This window comes from Diceros bicornis, chromosome 10, assembly GCF_020826845.1.
Source record: "Diceros bicornis minor isolate mBicDic1 chromosome 10, mDicBic1.mat.cur, whole genome shotgun sequence".
In the NCBI taxonomy this organism is placed as follows: Eukaryota; Metazoa; Chordata; class Mammalia; order Perissodactyla; family Rhinocerotidae; genus Diceros; species Diceros bicornis.
The window spans coordinates 75880416-75897925 of NC_080749.1; the positions used below are offsets into that span (position 1 = coordinate 75880416).

General features: G+C 37.8%; 1 protein-coding gene across 3 annotated transcripts in view; it reads left to right on the forward strand.

The window, feature by feature from the left end:
* PLCL1 (phospholipase C like 1 (inactive)) overlaps positions 1-17043 on the forward strand; it is a 325277-nt gene extending 308234 nt beyond the window's left edge. For all 3 annotated transcript variants that reach the window (XM_058549516.1, XM_058549515.1, XM_058549514.1), the window contains exon 6: positions 16573-17043. In XM_058549516.1, coding sequence (XP_058405499.1) covers positions 16573-16755 — 183 coding nt within the window. In that variant the 3' untranslated portion in view covers positions 16756-17043. The remainder of the gene's footprint in view (positions 1-16572) is intronic.
* Positions 17044-17510: the final 467 nt, after the last annotated feature.

The window sequence follows — 17510 nt, forward strand, 5'->3', positions numbered from 1 at the left end:
ACACACTACATCAGGGCGCTTCAACTGTGCTTCAGCTATTAGCTCAGGTGCCAATTCTTCAGGCCCATTTATTGACATGGCGTCTTCCCCAGCGCCTCACTCCTCAAGAGGGGTAGGTGCCTCTGCCATGTGTATCCACAGTGCCCTGTTCTTCCCTATCATAACACTTCAGCTGCTTCTTTATCTCTTCATACCAGACAGTCTCTCCTAGTTAAAATAATTAAATGATGAATTTAAACACAGCAGTTTTAAACTGAGCCGTAATTAATAAATGATAGACTTTCAGTATATAAGGTGAACTCAAAGAGCATCTCATTCAATCCCCTTGTTTAATAGTGAAGGAAACTGCAGCCCACAAGAATTAGCGATATTCCCAAGGTCACACAGCCGATTCGTAATTTCTTAATCATTCTTCCATTGCAGACAGCAGCCACAACCCCTGTCCTCACTTTCCTTTTGACTGATTCTGGCTTTCTCTACAAGAAGCTTCGAAAGCCTTAACGGGGATGAAAGCATGTTTTAAACTCTATTTTGCTTTGGTTATACCAATCACATGGTGTGATTAAAATTATAACAGGCCTGTCATTTCTCATTTAAAGTAATTTTGTTTTTTTTTTTGGCTGAGTTATAGGGAACAGGGACTCATTCAGGCTTCTTCAGTGAGACTATGTGTGACAATGCAGGACACACATCTCCTGGGGAGAAGAGAAGACACAGAATGGGCAGCCTCATAGAAGATCATGACAATTCAAGCAGGCTGTAGGGGACTGTGTTACCTTTTCCTCTCCCTCAGGAGCAAGAAATTGTGGATTTTCACTCCAGTGCTATGGCCTTGCGGGGGGGCTCAGCTCTCTCCTCTCTCTTTCTTTCCTGTGTATATTTTCTAGCTCCATTTTCTACTGGCAGCTGACTAAGGCTCTTTGAGTTTCCCAGGCTCTCTTTCTGAGAGAGTTAATCTGATTGGTTTGACTAATAACTGTCATTGCTGCCAGGAGTCAGGACAGCTCAAAGGTCACTGGCCAGCTACTGATTGGCCACTCTTGGGCCACGTGTGAATGCTCAGTCCAACCAGTTGTGGCCGGGGAGGTAGGATCCTATAGAACTGAGCAGAGCCAACCCAGCTCAAGGTGAGCCTGGGGCTAGTTTCTCTAGCGAGAGTCTGTGCACATGGACAGGACACACAAGGCTTGTCAAATGAATTTCTGGATTTTCTACGTGGTGATAATTTAAAGTTCCTCTAAAAATGTGGTTTTTTTTGGTCTGTACATCTAAGCCCTAAAAAATATCAGCTACTGAAATAGTGGAATTGCGTAGGAGTGTCCTCTTCCACTAGTTTCTGATAGTTTGATTTTCACAGTCAACTGTTCTGGGAGAAAATCTAAGGCTGGATAGGAAGAGCATGTAGGGAGGCCTCAGCAAGACACTGACAAAATTAAATGGGTTTGGTGAATGTAAGAATAATTTTTGCAGGCATATATATTCATAAAGTTGATTTAAAAATAAAAATCGAAGAGTGATGGTATTTGACATTCAGAAGAAATGTTTCGACAAGTGTATGTGATGATTTGATGGTGTGTATTCCATGGAGTGGACAGTGGTGAAACTGTGGAAATGCGTGTCTTTCAAGGAGGCGGTGCTCCTGCTGTGAGCGTGCTGTGGAGTTCCCACGTCCTCCTCGGTCACCCGAGCTTTGATTCTCACTTCACCACCTCCGTCGTCATTTTCAAAGATGCTAGTCGTGTGTGAACCTTGATTGGATTCTGGATTTAAAAAAAAAAAAGCTATAACAGATGTTTTGGGACATTTGGGGAAATTTCATACGCACTTCATATCAGATGAAATTGCTGAATGAATGTTCATTTCTTGGGTGATGATAATATTGTGGTTATGTAGAATGTCCTTATTTTCATGATATGCCTACTGGCGTATTTAGGGTGAAGTACACATAGATAGATAGACAGGAATAGATAAGTTGATTAAGGCAACATAACATAATAGGAACAATTGGGCAATACAGATGCTATTATTTTAACTTTTGTGTAGTGTAATTTTTTAAAATAAACATAATAAGTTGGAGAAAAATGTGTTGCTAGTGGTTTGGTGTTATAGATGGCTTGAGTTTCAGATCTGAAACTTGAGCGAGTCTCAGATTAGGGAAGATGATTTTGACATTTCCTTGGAGTAACAGTGGTCTGGTGTTTAACCACATGCCCTGCTGGATTTGGGCACCAACAATGAATACCTCAGTAATGACCAAATCTCCAAAGGGTCATTGTGGAGGGAGCCGAGTTGGCTGCTTCTCGTTTAATTAACTATTGATAAGAAGTAGCCCATTTCATTTGATAACTGCCTTACCACCATTGATTAAAAAATAACCCATTGGGTGGAGGGTAGAGGGCAGTTGCTCCTTTGACAACGTCTTGCTAGTAGGTATTTGGCCATCGCAACTGAACTGAACCTAGAACTCATGCCAGCATAATTGGGTGCCTACAGGACCACTGGATGGGCTAGCCCTGCACGCGCCATGATGCACTCCTAAAGGGGACAGTTTCAGCCTATTTAAGAGCATCCTGATTTTGCAGAGAGTAAGGAATAAATGTCCTTGGTGAAAGGACGTGTCTAGACCAGATGCGGCTGTCGTGGGGCTGCAGGGAATGCCAGGCACGCGGAAGGCAGTGTGACGGGGGCCCCTGGAGTGGTGCAACACAGGAGCAGACGTCACAAAGAACCTCTTGCTTGCTGAAATTCTCAGCCCTGTGGAGGTGCTTAAGTAGCTGAAAGCATTTTATGATCAGTTCACTCTGATTGTGGACTGTTGTTACTGCATGTATACTCTTATTCTGGCATTTTTGCAAATTTCTTTTCTGGATCGAGTAGTCAATAATTTAAGCAATATAATCAGTAATTTCTTAAAATGAAACCTTACCAGACAAACACCAGGATGCATTTTAAAAATATCCTTCTAATATTAGTAACTGTCTCTATAGCCTTTGTCTGCTCTGGGGTTTGGAGCGTCCTACATCTTTCAAGCTGTTGTAAATGGTTGTTTTGAAACGGAAATAGCACAAGTTGGCTAAGAAGAGGTTTCTATAAAGTTCCTTCCGTGTCTGGCTAATGGCACTCACGATAGTCGTATGAATGCAGATTTCAAGGTCATTTATTATCCAAGGAAAGTTAATTTGAGATATTAGAACTTTTAAACAGTACTTGTTTTATGTGCTGATGACCATCCATCACTAAAATTTCACTTGAAATGCAATTAAGTACCTTTGTCACCTTGCTAAATGTTGATATTAAATCTTCTGTCCTTTCTTATTAGAGCTGTTGACATAGAGGCAGATGATCACAGTAATGGGAAGGAAGGAGCAGAGAGCAGAGGAATCAGGCAGTGACCTAGCATGGTTTTATTGAAGGGTTCTTTTGTGAAAATGACTGAGAGAGAATGCTCGGGATCCCAGTCCCATCACACAAACCTAAATTCATAAGCTTTCTGCAGTTGAATCATATTTTAAAGTTTAGCTCGAGGTTTTCTATTATTCAGCTCACGGGTGTTGAAGCGATTCTGTTGACATTTTCTATAAGTGGATTAGGCTGGCAGTCCTTTGCCCAAAGCAGGCAGATGGCTTCTTAACCAGAGCACCCTCGCAGGAGCCCATCTTACGGTATCTTCAGAAATATATTGAGTCTGTCACAAAGGATAATGTTTGTCATTAATTTCTTTTGGTGACAGATGATTTCAGTTCATTTTTATTTTTTCATCTGGCTTAAATGAAACAGCTGTTTGAAATTGTCTGTTCCAATAGCAAGCAATGCTTCAATGTTTTACACTGAACGATGTTGTAACCTCTAAATTACAAATAAGAAAATAAGCTTTTGGAGAGGAGAGGATGACACATTCTGAGGTTCCCCAAGGAAAGTTCCCACATCAATGCGGTTGTTACTCCTTTTATTTTAATCATTATGGGGTCTTTCACAGGACTAATGGGTGATCAACCCTGAATTTTATTCTCAATAACAGTTTATTCTCCCCAGTTCACCAACTTGTCTTTCTTAAGTTTCAAAGTGGTTTTTGTTTCCTCACATTTTATAAGGTAAAGCGCAGTAGATGTCTGTAACGTCATTATTGATAGCAAAACAGTGTTTACTGAATTTAATTTTCCGTTTCTAGAATAATAATAATAGCTAACAGTCAGAGTTTGCCATATATGCCAGGCATTGTTCTAAATGATTCACATATATTATCTCACTTAATCATGCAATAAGCCTAGAGGTGGGTACAATTATCGTAGCCATTTTATGGATGAGGAAACCGAGGCACCAAGTGACCTGCCCAAGGTCAAAAAACTAGTGCATGGTGCGGCCAGGATTTGAACCCACTAATCTGCCAGTGGAGGTGACACTATAAGTTAACCTGTAGAATAGCAATGTGGTTATAATTCAAAGCCTCTAGGCCAAATTGTTATTATATGAGAGAAATGTGGAGTCCTTAGAATCAGATATGTTCCTTCATCACTCCTGGAGTTCTGGTTCTCCTCCTCAGCTTGAGTGTGCTGCCATCTTGGGCAGCCAACTTAAGTGGGAGGTTTTTAGGGGCTCATGGGTACTGCAAGGAGAATCAGTATCCCAGAGATCTGAGAACTAACTCCTGAGTCCTCACATTAATAGCATCCTTTAAAATGTTCAGCGGGTGCCTGCAAGAAATTCGATTCTTTTATAATCTTCTTTTTTTTTGGATCAGAACTATTAGGACTTATGATGATATCTTTAAAGTGGAAACCAATCATCTTCTCCATACTTCTCCCTCTCATGAATCTTCTACCATTGCTTTTGTATTTTAGTTTTCTGAAAATATGGCTTGGATTAAAATTATTAAGTTCTTCCAAACTGTATCCACACTGAAGGCAAAAATCAGACATCAAAGTATCAGCACAAAGGTAGTATTTATATCTGGGACTTTCATGGGGTTCTATCAGAGGATTTTTTCTTTTTTAAACCAAACAGATCTTAAGCTATTTTTTCTTCTCTATATTCCTAAGATCTGTTAGATGACATGTGCAACATATTATGTAATGTACCTAAGTGCAAAGAAAAATAATACAATGAAAGAAAAAGCATCTGTTGGCCCGGGGAGCAGGCATTATTAGTTATTTCCTTCATATTTATTTCCTGCGTGAACCTGGGCAATGTATTTATTTAGCTTTATTGAGTCCTTTTCTTCATTTGTAAAGTTAAAAAAACATTATAGCTGTTTCTCAAATGTCTCAAAAATTTGAAATAATTGCTGAGAACTCTTACTTATAGCGGAAGAACATGATACTTCACTAAATGGTACTTTATTATTTTCTACTTTCAGTGTTTTTTTCAGGTATAAATTTCAAGGAAACGAAATAAATTCTAAGTTGGTAAAATATAAGAAAAAATGGGATTGATTAGGCAATTTTGGTGCTGTGCCGTAGAGGCAGTATCCTTCTAGAACACTTTGCTGTACTATCTATATCTGTATCTGTAGGACTGTGGAAGGATTGAAGACTCAAGGCAAGCTTCAAAAGATTCTTGTATTGTATTTTACTGATTGTAAGATGCCAAGGAAGAAATGAAGATGCCTCTTCATCTTTCAAATCGTTGTTCAATAGTCACTTAAACGGGAAAGCCTAGCCTGATCCACTAGACTACATGTTCTCTCAGCATTGCATTCCTTTCCTTTAAGCACGTAACACAACTCGTGATGAGACTTAACTTCATTTTTGTGATTTTTTTATTTAAGCCTGTATTTCTAACTAGACTTAAGTTCTATGTGGGCAGGAAGGGCATCTGTGCTTACCATGGTATCTCCAAAGTCTAGCCTGATGGTTCTTCATGGGCTCAGTACTGCCTCCTAGAGGGTGTTCTGGAAATTTTGGAGGATTCTCTTGGCATTCAGTGGGAGTGGCCAGGAATGCTAGATGTCCTGCACTGTGCAGGACGGTGCCACATAAGAAGAGCGGCCCTGTGTCCTTCAAGACTTTCTTAGTCCTGCCCAACTAAACCCTCTAAAATACAAATAAGAGTGCTTTAGTAAATAATATTAATTGATTTTTTTACAGGAAGTTATGTGAAAGGCCCAGTACATGAGGAAAACGTAGTTACTGAGGGGGACGTATGAATGAATAAAGATGTTGTTTCCAAATTACTGAGTAATGCATTCACTCCGGGTGTTCTGTCTTCTTGATTGTATAATTGCTATATAGTGATATTGGAACAAACTGGAAGTGAGATAGTTGATTGTAATTTGGTACTTTATTTGTTATTATTGACAATTCACGGTAGGCATCCCAGAGTATCCTGTGAAGTGGATATTATCAATCACAAGAAAAATGTCCTTTGAGGTACTTTTAAAGATTTGGCCACTTTGGTGGGCTGTATGGATATTATTTACTTCCTCACTTGTGGGATTATCAGACTTTCCATGGTGAGAGTCTGTGCTTGTCTTGGCATGTTATCCCTAACTTAATTAAGGTTATTTCCTTCCTTCTTTTATTAAATGCAAATGAGTCTGGTCTGTTGCCATTATTTTCTTTTATACTAGTGTCTATCTGGTACACCTTTATTGTCATTTTTTAAATATTTTGTGTGTGTGTGGAATGGCATCTGATCTTCTTATTTCTCCTTTAAACTTAAATAAATTCATATTAAGTAAGTGCAGGCATCTGCCTACTTCATTATGGTTTCTTGCGTGCCTGCCTGGGTATTTACATATTGCAATACATATTGTTTTAAATGACCATTCTCTAATTTCTCCTTGTAGTATAACTAGGATACTATATTTAGTTAATTTTGCATAATATATATAACTAGGTTATATTATTTGTGACTTTCATTTTAGGATAATAAAGGGAACCTCACAAAATATTTATTTGAAAGGGGCTTGGTTTTCACAGAGTTCAGAACTGCAGGTCAAAGACAAAATCTGGTATATAGTAAATGTTTAACAAAGATTTGCTTGATGGATATATAGGTGGATAAAGCAAAAATGAAGGCCCAAGCCCTCATTGATGGCTAAGGAGATCACCATTGTTCCTAAATCAAAGGGAGGAGGTGGGAGTGTCTCAGTTCACATACATATAGCTTAGAACAACATACAACAGGGACAGTAAATGAGAATTGTAGACATTAAATTCCATACTTATATGTAAGCTCTGCTCAACAAGGGCATCTCAATGCAGTAGGTTTGTTGATGGATGCAGATGTTATCCATCTTTAATAGTACCCGTTGTCAGTACTGTGGCTACTGGATTATTATTAATTTTATTATTATTATAATATTATTAGTAGTAGTTTTTCAGCTTTATTGAGATATAATTGACATTTGACATTTTGTAAGTTTAAGGTGTACCACATGATGATTTGATATATGTATATATTGTGAGATGATTACCGCAATAAGGTTAGTTAACGTGTCCATCACTTCACATAGTTCCTTTTCTTTAGTTTGTGGTGAGAACTTTTAAAATTTATTCTCTTAGCAACTTTCAAGTATACAATACAGTACTGTTAACTATAGTCACCATGCTGTGCATTAGATCTCCAGAACTTATTCATCCTGCAACTGTAAGTCTGTAGCCTTTGACCACCTTCACCCATTTCTCCCAACACCCTGGCAACCACCAATCAACTCTCTGTTTCTATGAGCTCTGTTTTTTAGATTCCACATGTAAGTGATATCATAGAGTATTTGTCTTTCTGTCTGACTTATTTCATTTAGTATAATGCCTGCAAAATTCATCCATGTTGTTGAAAATGGCAGGATTACCTTCTTTCTCATATATATTATAGATATATATATTAAAGAAGATGTTTTATAAGCAGTCATGCGTCACTTAACGACAGGGATACATTCTGAGAAGTGCGTCATTAGCCAGTTTCGTTGTGTGAACATCATAAAGTATATTTACATAAACCTAGGTGGTATAGCCTACTACACACCTAGGCTATATGGTACTAATCTTATAGGGACCACCGTCATATATGTGGTCCATTGTTGACTGAAATGTCATTGTGTGGCGCATGAGTGTATAAAAAGATGTTATATATATGTATATGAATATATATATGTATTATATGTATATGTGAAATGTGAGATAGATATATATGTGAATGTATATATACATATGAAATGTGAGGTAGATATCTATAGATATAGATAGATAGATAGATAGATAGAGATAGGTGTAGATAAATGGATATCTATCTCACATCTTCTCTATCCATTCATCCGTTTGATGGACACTCAGATTGCTTTCACGTCTTGGCTATGGTAAATAATGCTGCAATGAAAATGGGGTGCAGGTATCTCTGAGATCCCAATTTCATTTTGTTGTTTACTCAGAAGTGAAATTGCTGGATCATATGGTAGCTCTTTTTAATTTTTTGAGGCACCTCTATGCTGTTTTCCATAGCGGCTGCACCAATTTACATTCCCATCAACAGCGCACAAGGCTTGCCTTTTCTCCACATCCTCAGGAGCACTCGTTATTTCTTATCTTTTTGATAATAGCCATCCTAACAGGTGTGAGATGATATCTCATTGTGATTTTGATTTGCACTCCCTGATGATTAGTGATGTTCAGCACCTTTTCATGCATCTGTTGGCCATTTGTATGTCTTCTTTGGAAAAATATCTATTTACGTCTTTTGCCCATTTTTAATCAAATTATTTGATTTTTTGCTATTGAGTTATTATATATATTTTGAGTTGTTTTATATATATATATATATATATATATATAATTCCTTATATCTTTTGGATATTAACCATTTTATCCCATTCTTTGGTTGCCTTTTCATCTTGTTGATTGATTCTTTTGCTGTGAAAAAGCTTTTTAGTTTGATGTAGTCCCATTTGTTTATTTTTGCTTTTGTTGCTTGTGCTTTTGGTGTGATATCCAAAAAGTCATTGCCAAGGTCAAGGTCAAGAAGCTTTATCCATGTTATTTGCCAAGAGTTTTCTGATTTGGGGTCTTACATTTAAGTCTTTAATCCATTTTGAGTTAATTTTGTGAATGGGTGCAATTTTATTCTTTTGCATGTGCATATCTAGTTTTCCCAGCACCATTTATTGAAAAGACTATCTTTTCCCCATTGTGTATTCCTGGCTCCCTTGTCAAATATTAAGTTGAAGGTATATGCGTAGGTTTTTTTCTAAGCTCTCAATTCTGTTCCATTGGTTTATGTGTCTGCTTTTATGCCAGTGCCATACTGTTTTGATTACTGTAAATTTATAATATAGTTTGAAATCAAGAAGTGTGATGCCTCCAGCTTTGTTGTCTTTCTTGGGATTGCTTTGGCTATTTGGGGTCTTTTGTGGTTCCATATGAATTTTAAGATTGTTTTTGTCTTTCTGTGAAAAATGCCATTGGAATTTTGAGGATTGCATTGAATCTACAGATGACTTGGGGTCATATGGACATTTTAATAATATTAATTCTTCTGATCCATGAACATGGGATATCTTTCTATTTGTCTCTTTGTGTCTCTTTCAATTTTAATTTCTTTCATCAATGTCTTGTAGTGTTCAGTGTACAGATCTTTCACCTCCTTGGTTAAGTTTATTCCTATTTTATTGTTTTTGATGCTATTGTAAATGGGATTGTTTTCTTTATTTCTTTTTCTGATTGTTGTTAATGTATAGAAACAAAACTGATTTTTGTATGTTGATTTTGTATCTTGCAACTTTACTGAATTAAGTTATCAGTTCTAACAGTTTTTTTGGTAGAGTCTTTAGGGTTTTCTGTATATAAGATCAGGTTATCTGCAATCGAAGACAATTTTACTTTTTCCTTTCAGATTTGGATACCTTTCATTTCTTTTTCTTGCCTAATTGCTCTGGCTAGGACTTCTAGTACTATGCTGAATAGGAATAGTGAGAGTGGGCACCCTTGTCTTGTGCCTGTTCTTAGAGGAAAAGCTTTCAACATTTCACCATTGAGTATGATGTTACCTGTGGGCTTGTTATATATGGCCTATATTATGTGAGATATGTTTCTTCTATACTCGCTGAAAGTTTCTATTATGAAAGGATGTTGAATTTTGTCAAATGATTTTTATGCATCTATTGAGATGATCATATTATTTTTATTTTTCATTCTATTAATGTGATGTTATTGTTATTATTAGTGAGTAGTATTTAAATAATGTTAAAAGACTTCATTTATATGCAGTATTCTCTATACACAAAGACACAAAAATGGCATCCTCTATATTAAAATCTTTTTTTAAAAAACATGATTAATACAGAGGTTTTCTGCTTACGATGCAATTAGTTAACATTTTGAAGTAAATAGGGTCCTTCATTCCTTCAAGTTAGTCAAGATTTCCTAATAAGAAAGATATTGTAACAATGGATGTTACAGTTGACGTGGATGATATCTGAGAAAGAAATATGGAAAAAAGAAGATCTTATTTGCCAGGTCTTAAAACATATGCTTTCGAATTTAACTTTCAAATATAATTTTCATTATGTTGAATTTTAACAGATTATGACTTCAGATTTTTTATAGACTTTTGTGTGGTTATGCTTATTAAACATGTCACTCTGCTTTATTTTGCAATATTGTGTTCTCTTTGGTATTAAATTATTAAAATTTCTTTGAAATATCTTCTATACTTTATAAATTCTTCCTTCAGAATTATATTCTCAGGTTTTAAAAAGACTTATTTATGTTCTATTTCTATAGTCTTCAGAAACATTTGATTAATTGGAGTTTATGACCAATACTAAAATGTACCAGTCACAAAACTAATTAAAAAAACTGAAGTTTATATAAAATTATAAAATCTAATGGCTCAGGTGAATGAGTCCAATGTAATTCCCTTTCTGTTCCTATAAAAATAAAATAATTTAATTGCATGTAATAAATATTTGAAAAGCAGTGTTTAATTTGTTTTGAGTTCAGAGTTTCAGGAGAAGAGTAACATAAAAAGCTCCATTAAGCAATATTCTTGGACCAGAACTACTCTACAATAATTCATCCATATTTCTTGAGTGTTCATAGAGTAAAAATTAAACTTTTTAAGTAGCGAGTAGAATACAGTTGAAATATTTGGTTGCCAAGATGTTGAAAAATAATAAATCTGAGTGTTGATAACAAAATGCAATGGAAACTTCTATTTTTGTGCAATTAAGGTATTTTGCACATAATCCCCTAATGGCTACACATTTGTGCCCTGTAACTCTTGTTAACATCTTGTATACCTTCCCTACATGGCTAGGCCTTCATTCTGGAGAGCCAATATTCCAGAAATGTAACATCAAGGGAAGTACATCTGTCATGACATCAACACATTTTTTATCTGCTCTTTTAATTTCTCAAGTGACACTGTAATAGTTGTTTCTACCTCTTTGGAGCAAAACATTTAACCTCTTTAGATAATATAGAGATTCCCCAAAAACATGGTTTTTCAACTAGTAAGATGGTAGTAGTGCACAGCCCACCACAGTATGGTCTTGTCCACCAAATGGTAGCTGGAACAAATAAAGAGCTGGTAATTCCACTGTGCTGTCTGTGGCTGACTTTTACTGCAGTATTATCCATGGGTGACTCTAGCTGTGGGTGGGGACTCTCACGTGGAAAGAATATCAGGGGAGGGGCCGGCCCGGTGGTGCAAGCAGTTAAGTGCGCGCACTTGCCTGCGGCGGCCCGGGGGTTGCCGGTTTGCATCCCGGGCGCGCACTGACGCACCGCTTGTCAAGCCATGCTGTGGTGGCGTCCCATATAAAGTGGAGGAAGATGGACATGGATGTTAGCCCAGGGCCAGTCTTCCTCAGCAAAAAGAGGAGGATTGGCAGATGTTAGCTCAGGGCCGATCTTCCTCACAAAAAGAAAACAAAAAAAAATGAATATCAGGGGAATCAATCTGCCATTGAGTGTGTGCTGAAAAATACCCACACAAATCTTCCTGGAGACAGAGCTGCATTTGTTGATGTGTGTAGTTGTGTATATGTGAGATTCTCTCCATTCCCGAGTCTCAGTTAGCTGCTTTAAATATTTGTGGTGTGCTCTGAGACAACCAGTGCATTTCCTTCACACGCGACAAGGACACTGGTTATGATGTTCTCCTGCTCTTTTGTACACTAAGGTCACAAAGGTTAGTACAATTCATGGGAAATGAGTGTGAAGGAGCCATGGGTGTCTTTTGTAAGTTACTCTGCCAGATTGTGGCCAAAACTATTTTCAAACGGTGGGGGGAAACTGCATTTCTTAGTAAGAACAGGAATAACAAAAATCCTAAATGTATTTGGGTAGATAATAAAATGTATTACTAACAGATAACTTACAACTATATGACTAACAGATAACTTACATGTAGAATTCCAGCCCCTTTTATGGTTATGATATAATGTGTGCAAATTGGTTGACACTTAGTATACTGTGTTCAATAAATGTTAGCTTCTGATAGCATTGTGTTGTGACAGTATTTTACTGTCAGTAATAAACTTATCAATAGTAATAAAAATTGTGATGGTATTGTACAGCAGCCCCGTTTACAATCTATATGGCATCAAATATGTCTCGATTTCTAGATAATGTCTTTTAAATGCCATTTAATGCAGCTGGAAGGATTTGGTTATGAATGCTTAATGTCTCTTTTTAAAAAATGTATTAATCATCACTAGGTTTTAGATTCAAAATCTCTATAGTGATCTCTCTATGGTTTTCTATGATTCTAAGCATTACCCTTTAAATGTGTTGGGATTTCCGTGGACGCTGACATTCGGAAGCCAAATAACCATGGAGGCGGAATTGGTGGCCTTTGCTCTTGAGACTTTTGATGTCCTGTTGTCCCATTAGCATCAGTTATGCCTGAGTGCCCGCTCTTACTCTTACTTTTCTTTGGGTTAAAGCAGTCCTTCTCATTTTTCTTCCTGAAGCATCCCTAGTACCAGAGGAGAGAAACTGCAAATTCCCATGAGATTGCTGGTGTATTGAAACGTCGGCCGCAGCTTGACGTTTCTTTCAAGTTGAATGTGCAATGATCAAATTGTACATTAATTTTACATTCCAAGCCATAACAATCCCAGATTTATTTTAGTATCCAAGAGGTGTTTCAATTTATATACCACCAAGGATAATGAATTCTCCTGGGCTTTTCTCCTTTCTCCTTGTCTCCCAAGACCTCTGTTTGAGGAGAATTTTTGAGCATATTCTTTAGAAACGCCCTGTACAATAATCCTTAAATACACACTATACACCAATACCTTTAAATGGCTTAGCTACTCTGAAATACCTAATATATCTTGTGGGAAATGATACACGGGACAGAGATGTTTTTTGGGAGGACATGTGGTATAAGCTGGCTAGTTAAGAGGAGTTTGAGAGGGACTCTGGGGGGAGAGAAGGATGCTAATTGGTCGGGGGAAATCGCTGCACAAAAAATGGGAAAAAGCATGAGATAGGAATGCCATCCAGGATGGGAGCTGTTAACAATAAACTTTATCCTTTACAATTTTGCCCAAAATTTGTCTTTTCTAGTTCTGGTACCCTTATTGGGAGGACTCAAGGAATTGATTCCTTGAACCACACAACAGAAAGATGACCTCTATTCCTCCTTCTTGAAAAAATAGAAAACAAAATTTTTACATGAATGTTTCCGTGTAAACGGTTCATAACTTAGTCTTTCATTTTTTCTTCTTCTCTTAGTTAACAATTTAATTTCTCTATATTTTTCTGTCTGTATTGCTCAGCCAGGCCATGTTGTCTCCTGGTTATCAGGAGAAAGCATGTTGTGTTTTTGTGCACTGGCACAAACTGTTTTCTCCAATTGGCCATTGTTTTCTAGAGAGACTGACTCCTATTTACCAGAACTGGCGCAGTCTGGCATTTAGGCCTGGATGGCACATCTCAGAACCAATGAGATGACATCCTGGTTGATTGAGTAGACATGTCTCGTAAACTGCTGCAGAAGGGATATGAGAGCGTTACACGTTGGCGTACCTAGCTTGATATTTTTGCATATTTCACTGTTCTCTTGCAGTTAGGGAAGATGCCAGTTTTGCTTTTGTTGTGCTTTTTAAAATGCTTGATGAAAATTTCAAAACTAAAAGAAAAAGGAATACTTAAAAGTAGTACTCTGAAAATGAGTGTGGGTATAATCTCTTTATTAATACAGTTTGGCTTTTAATGGAATATTTCCATTTGTAATACTGTACATATCTTTGTAAAACAGACTCTTGTAGATGCATTTTAAAGTTAGTAAAATTTATATTAAAATATGCACAATACCAAGATATTTATTATATCTTGGTTTATTATAGTTGTAGAATTTGTTAACTGTTTTTCTTATCACCTTATAGTGTAGTTTACTTGTGATTACTTAAATCACAAACAGCTTTCCAACGTATTATCTTTAATCTTTAGGGAGGCAAAAGGATATTTTTGTTTTTACAAAAGAGAAAATGGTCCAGGGAGAAGTTGTTGGAGCTAAAAACAAAACTAAGATATTCTGACTTTTGTCCCCGCCCATGGGTTCTTTGGGTACCTGATCTTCCTGACTGTAGATCCCATCTCTAAGTTCTGTCAGACTGTATGGCATGGGCAGTGATTTTCCTTTTGTCTGTGTTGTTTCCATGGGTAACAGTGAGCAGGAGGCTTTAATGTGCTCTGTAGGGAGTGCACGATTTGCCTTGAAGAGATGCCGTGTCATGTAGTGGTTAAGACTATGGCCCCTGGAGCCAGTGGCTGCACTTTATTTCAACCCCAGCTCTGCCGCTTAGCAGTGTTGTGACTCTGGGAAGGCGACTGCTCTGGGCCTCAGTTTTTTTTATCTGTAAACTGAGAATAAGAAAGTGCCTATCTCATAAGGATGTGGTGACAATTGAATGAACGAACGTATATAAAGCACAAGGAAGAGTGCTTGCACGGAGTGAGCACTTTATATGTTGTATTTTTATTACTATTACTCAAGAATTGCATTTTCAAAGTGGATATGACTTCGTTTTTCAATGTCAAGAGGGGACTCATTAGGTCTACACTGTTAAGACCCAGCTCCCCAAATTCTGCTGGTATAGTGAATATTTTTCCCTTAGAAAATCCATCTCTATCTGACAGATTGTTCCTTCTCTAGTCTTTAGTTGTAGTCTAAATTAAATTATAAATGCGGTGTGTGGAATAGGTGCTGAACTAAGAGGGAGAAGACCTGGACTTTAGTCCCAGCTCAGTCATTAACCAGCTGTGACCTTGGGTCCGTCATTTAAGGTCATCAGGCTCAGCTTCTTTTCTCCCCATGAGAGGGCTAGACTATAAAACTTCCAAGTTTACTTCTAAAAGTAAACCCATTCCATGACGCAGCCTTTCTCTGAGTCTCCACTTTGTAGAGGAACGCTCCAGCAATCAGTGTAACCTCCATATCCTCCCATATCGTCCTTCGCAGTTTCAGGGTCATACTCTCAGGCGTTGCCGTGAGAATGGAGAGGAGAGAGAGCAGGACCTGCTTCCTCTTTTGTCTGTACACTATGGAAACATGCTCTGGCTTCCCCAGGTGTAGTCCTTCAGGCCCCTGGGCCAGCATCAACATATGCACTCGATCGTTATAACGATGAACTAAAATAAAAATAATGAGAAAAGCTCTTCTTTAGACACTGATGTAACTGACGGCTGATGATTCCCCGTGATTGTCATTTGCTTTTTGTTTTGATTGACACGCTGAGCCTCTGGAGCCTCTCTTTCTCCATCAGCCAGATGGGAACATTGTCCTCAGGATGATGGAAAAGACAGAAGGAATGTGGGTAACTAACAATTTATCAAAAGACAGATTGTGGGGCAGGCCCTGTGGCCTAGTGGTTAAGTTCAGTGCGCACTGTTTCAGTGGCCCGGGTTCAGTTCCTGGGTGTGGACCTACACCACTCGTCGGTGGCCATGCTGTGGCGGCAACCCACATACAAAATAGAGGAAGATTGGCACAGATGTTAGCTCAGGGCAAATCTTCCTCAAGGGAAAAAAAAAAAAGAGGAAGATTGGTGGCAGATGTTAGCTCAGGGTGAATCTTCCTCAACAACAACAAAAAAAAGGCAGATTGCAAGGATAACCCAATATGTAAAAACCAGCTCACCAAGCATAAGAGTGTGTGATTTACTTTACCAAAGATGTTTTGCTTTGTAAGCTCTTGTACACCGAGGGGCTGACTTAATTTTCAGTTCTTTAAGGAAGAGCTTCTTTCCTTGTTTTCTCTCAGGCCTAGGAATGCTGGGCCTGGGTGGGACAGGAGTTGCAGCAGGGTGCAGGTGATGAAGGGTTGACTGTCCTCGGTACAGTCAGAGGAGGGTCCCCACTGAGGTGGTTCCCTACTACAGGAATCTCAAGGGGCTGCTGGTAACCACAGAGCTGATCGACAAGGGTCAAGTTGAGGTCTTTGGCTTAAAGAGCAAAGACTGTCAATAACGCTAGGAAAGAACCTTGGGTTAAACCTTGGAAAAGTGGGCTCTGGAGTCTGGGTCTGTTTCCTCACTGAACAACAGCACTAAGGATATAGAGTGATGTCACTTAGGATATGCCTGACCCATAACTTCCTTCTTTGATGTATATTTCTACCTGTTTGTAGGGCCAAGGAGATCTGTTGAAGAATGCCAAGAATGAAGCTATAGAAAACATGAAGCAGATCCAGCTGGCGTGCTTGTCTTGTGGACTTAGTAAAGCCCCCAGCAGCGGTGCTGAGGCCAAGAGCAAGCGCAGCCTGGAAGCCATAGAGGAGAAAGAAAGTGGCGAGGAGAACGGGAAGCTGTGACCCCCAAGCAGTTCACTCATCCTTCCTGTCATGGACTCTGGTTTTTCTTTCTTGTTTTCTTTCTTTAAGCTTTGTAGAAGTTCACAAAAAGATGCCCTCTATGGGGTATTGGACATAAACAGATATTTTCACAATGTCAGTATTTTATCATAGTTAATTTATCTAAGTTAAACCTTTAGTAGCAGTGTTATAAATTCTGAGCTGTGTGTACAGACTCATGTATGGATGTGGATGGAAGTGTGCGTATGTGTGTGTGAGAGGGAGAGACAGAGACAGAGAAAGAGAGAGAGAGAGAGAGAGAGAAAGAGAGAGATTGAGAGAGAGAGATCCTGATAAAATCTATTCTGTGTTGCATTATTCATTTAGTAAGTTATTACTTTATCATTTTGGGACAAATTTGTTAATCTGAAATTCTAAAGAGCACTCACTATAACCTGTTGCTGTGTTTAATTTTACTTCTCTACATTTTTCATTTAATGTAGAGATCTTAACATAGCTTCTCATTGAAGGAGGCCAAATTCACCAATGCACAGATGCTTTATAGATTAAATATAGATTAGAAAAATTCCTAAGAATCACAGTAGAAATAAAAGTGAATGAAAGATAAACAAATGATCAAAATTTCTGCAAAGATCAGCAAAGTCATTTGTTTCTTCAGTTAGTGAACTCTTCAAAATATTTATTAAATAAAATCAATTTTTAGAAAGTTTTTTGTAGTTGTTTACTAGAGAGATGTGACTTCAGTGGAAAAGCTG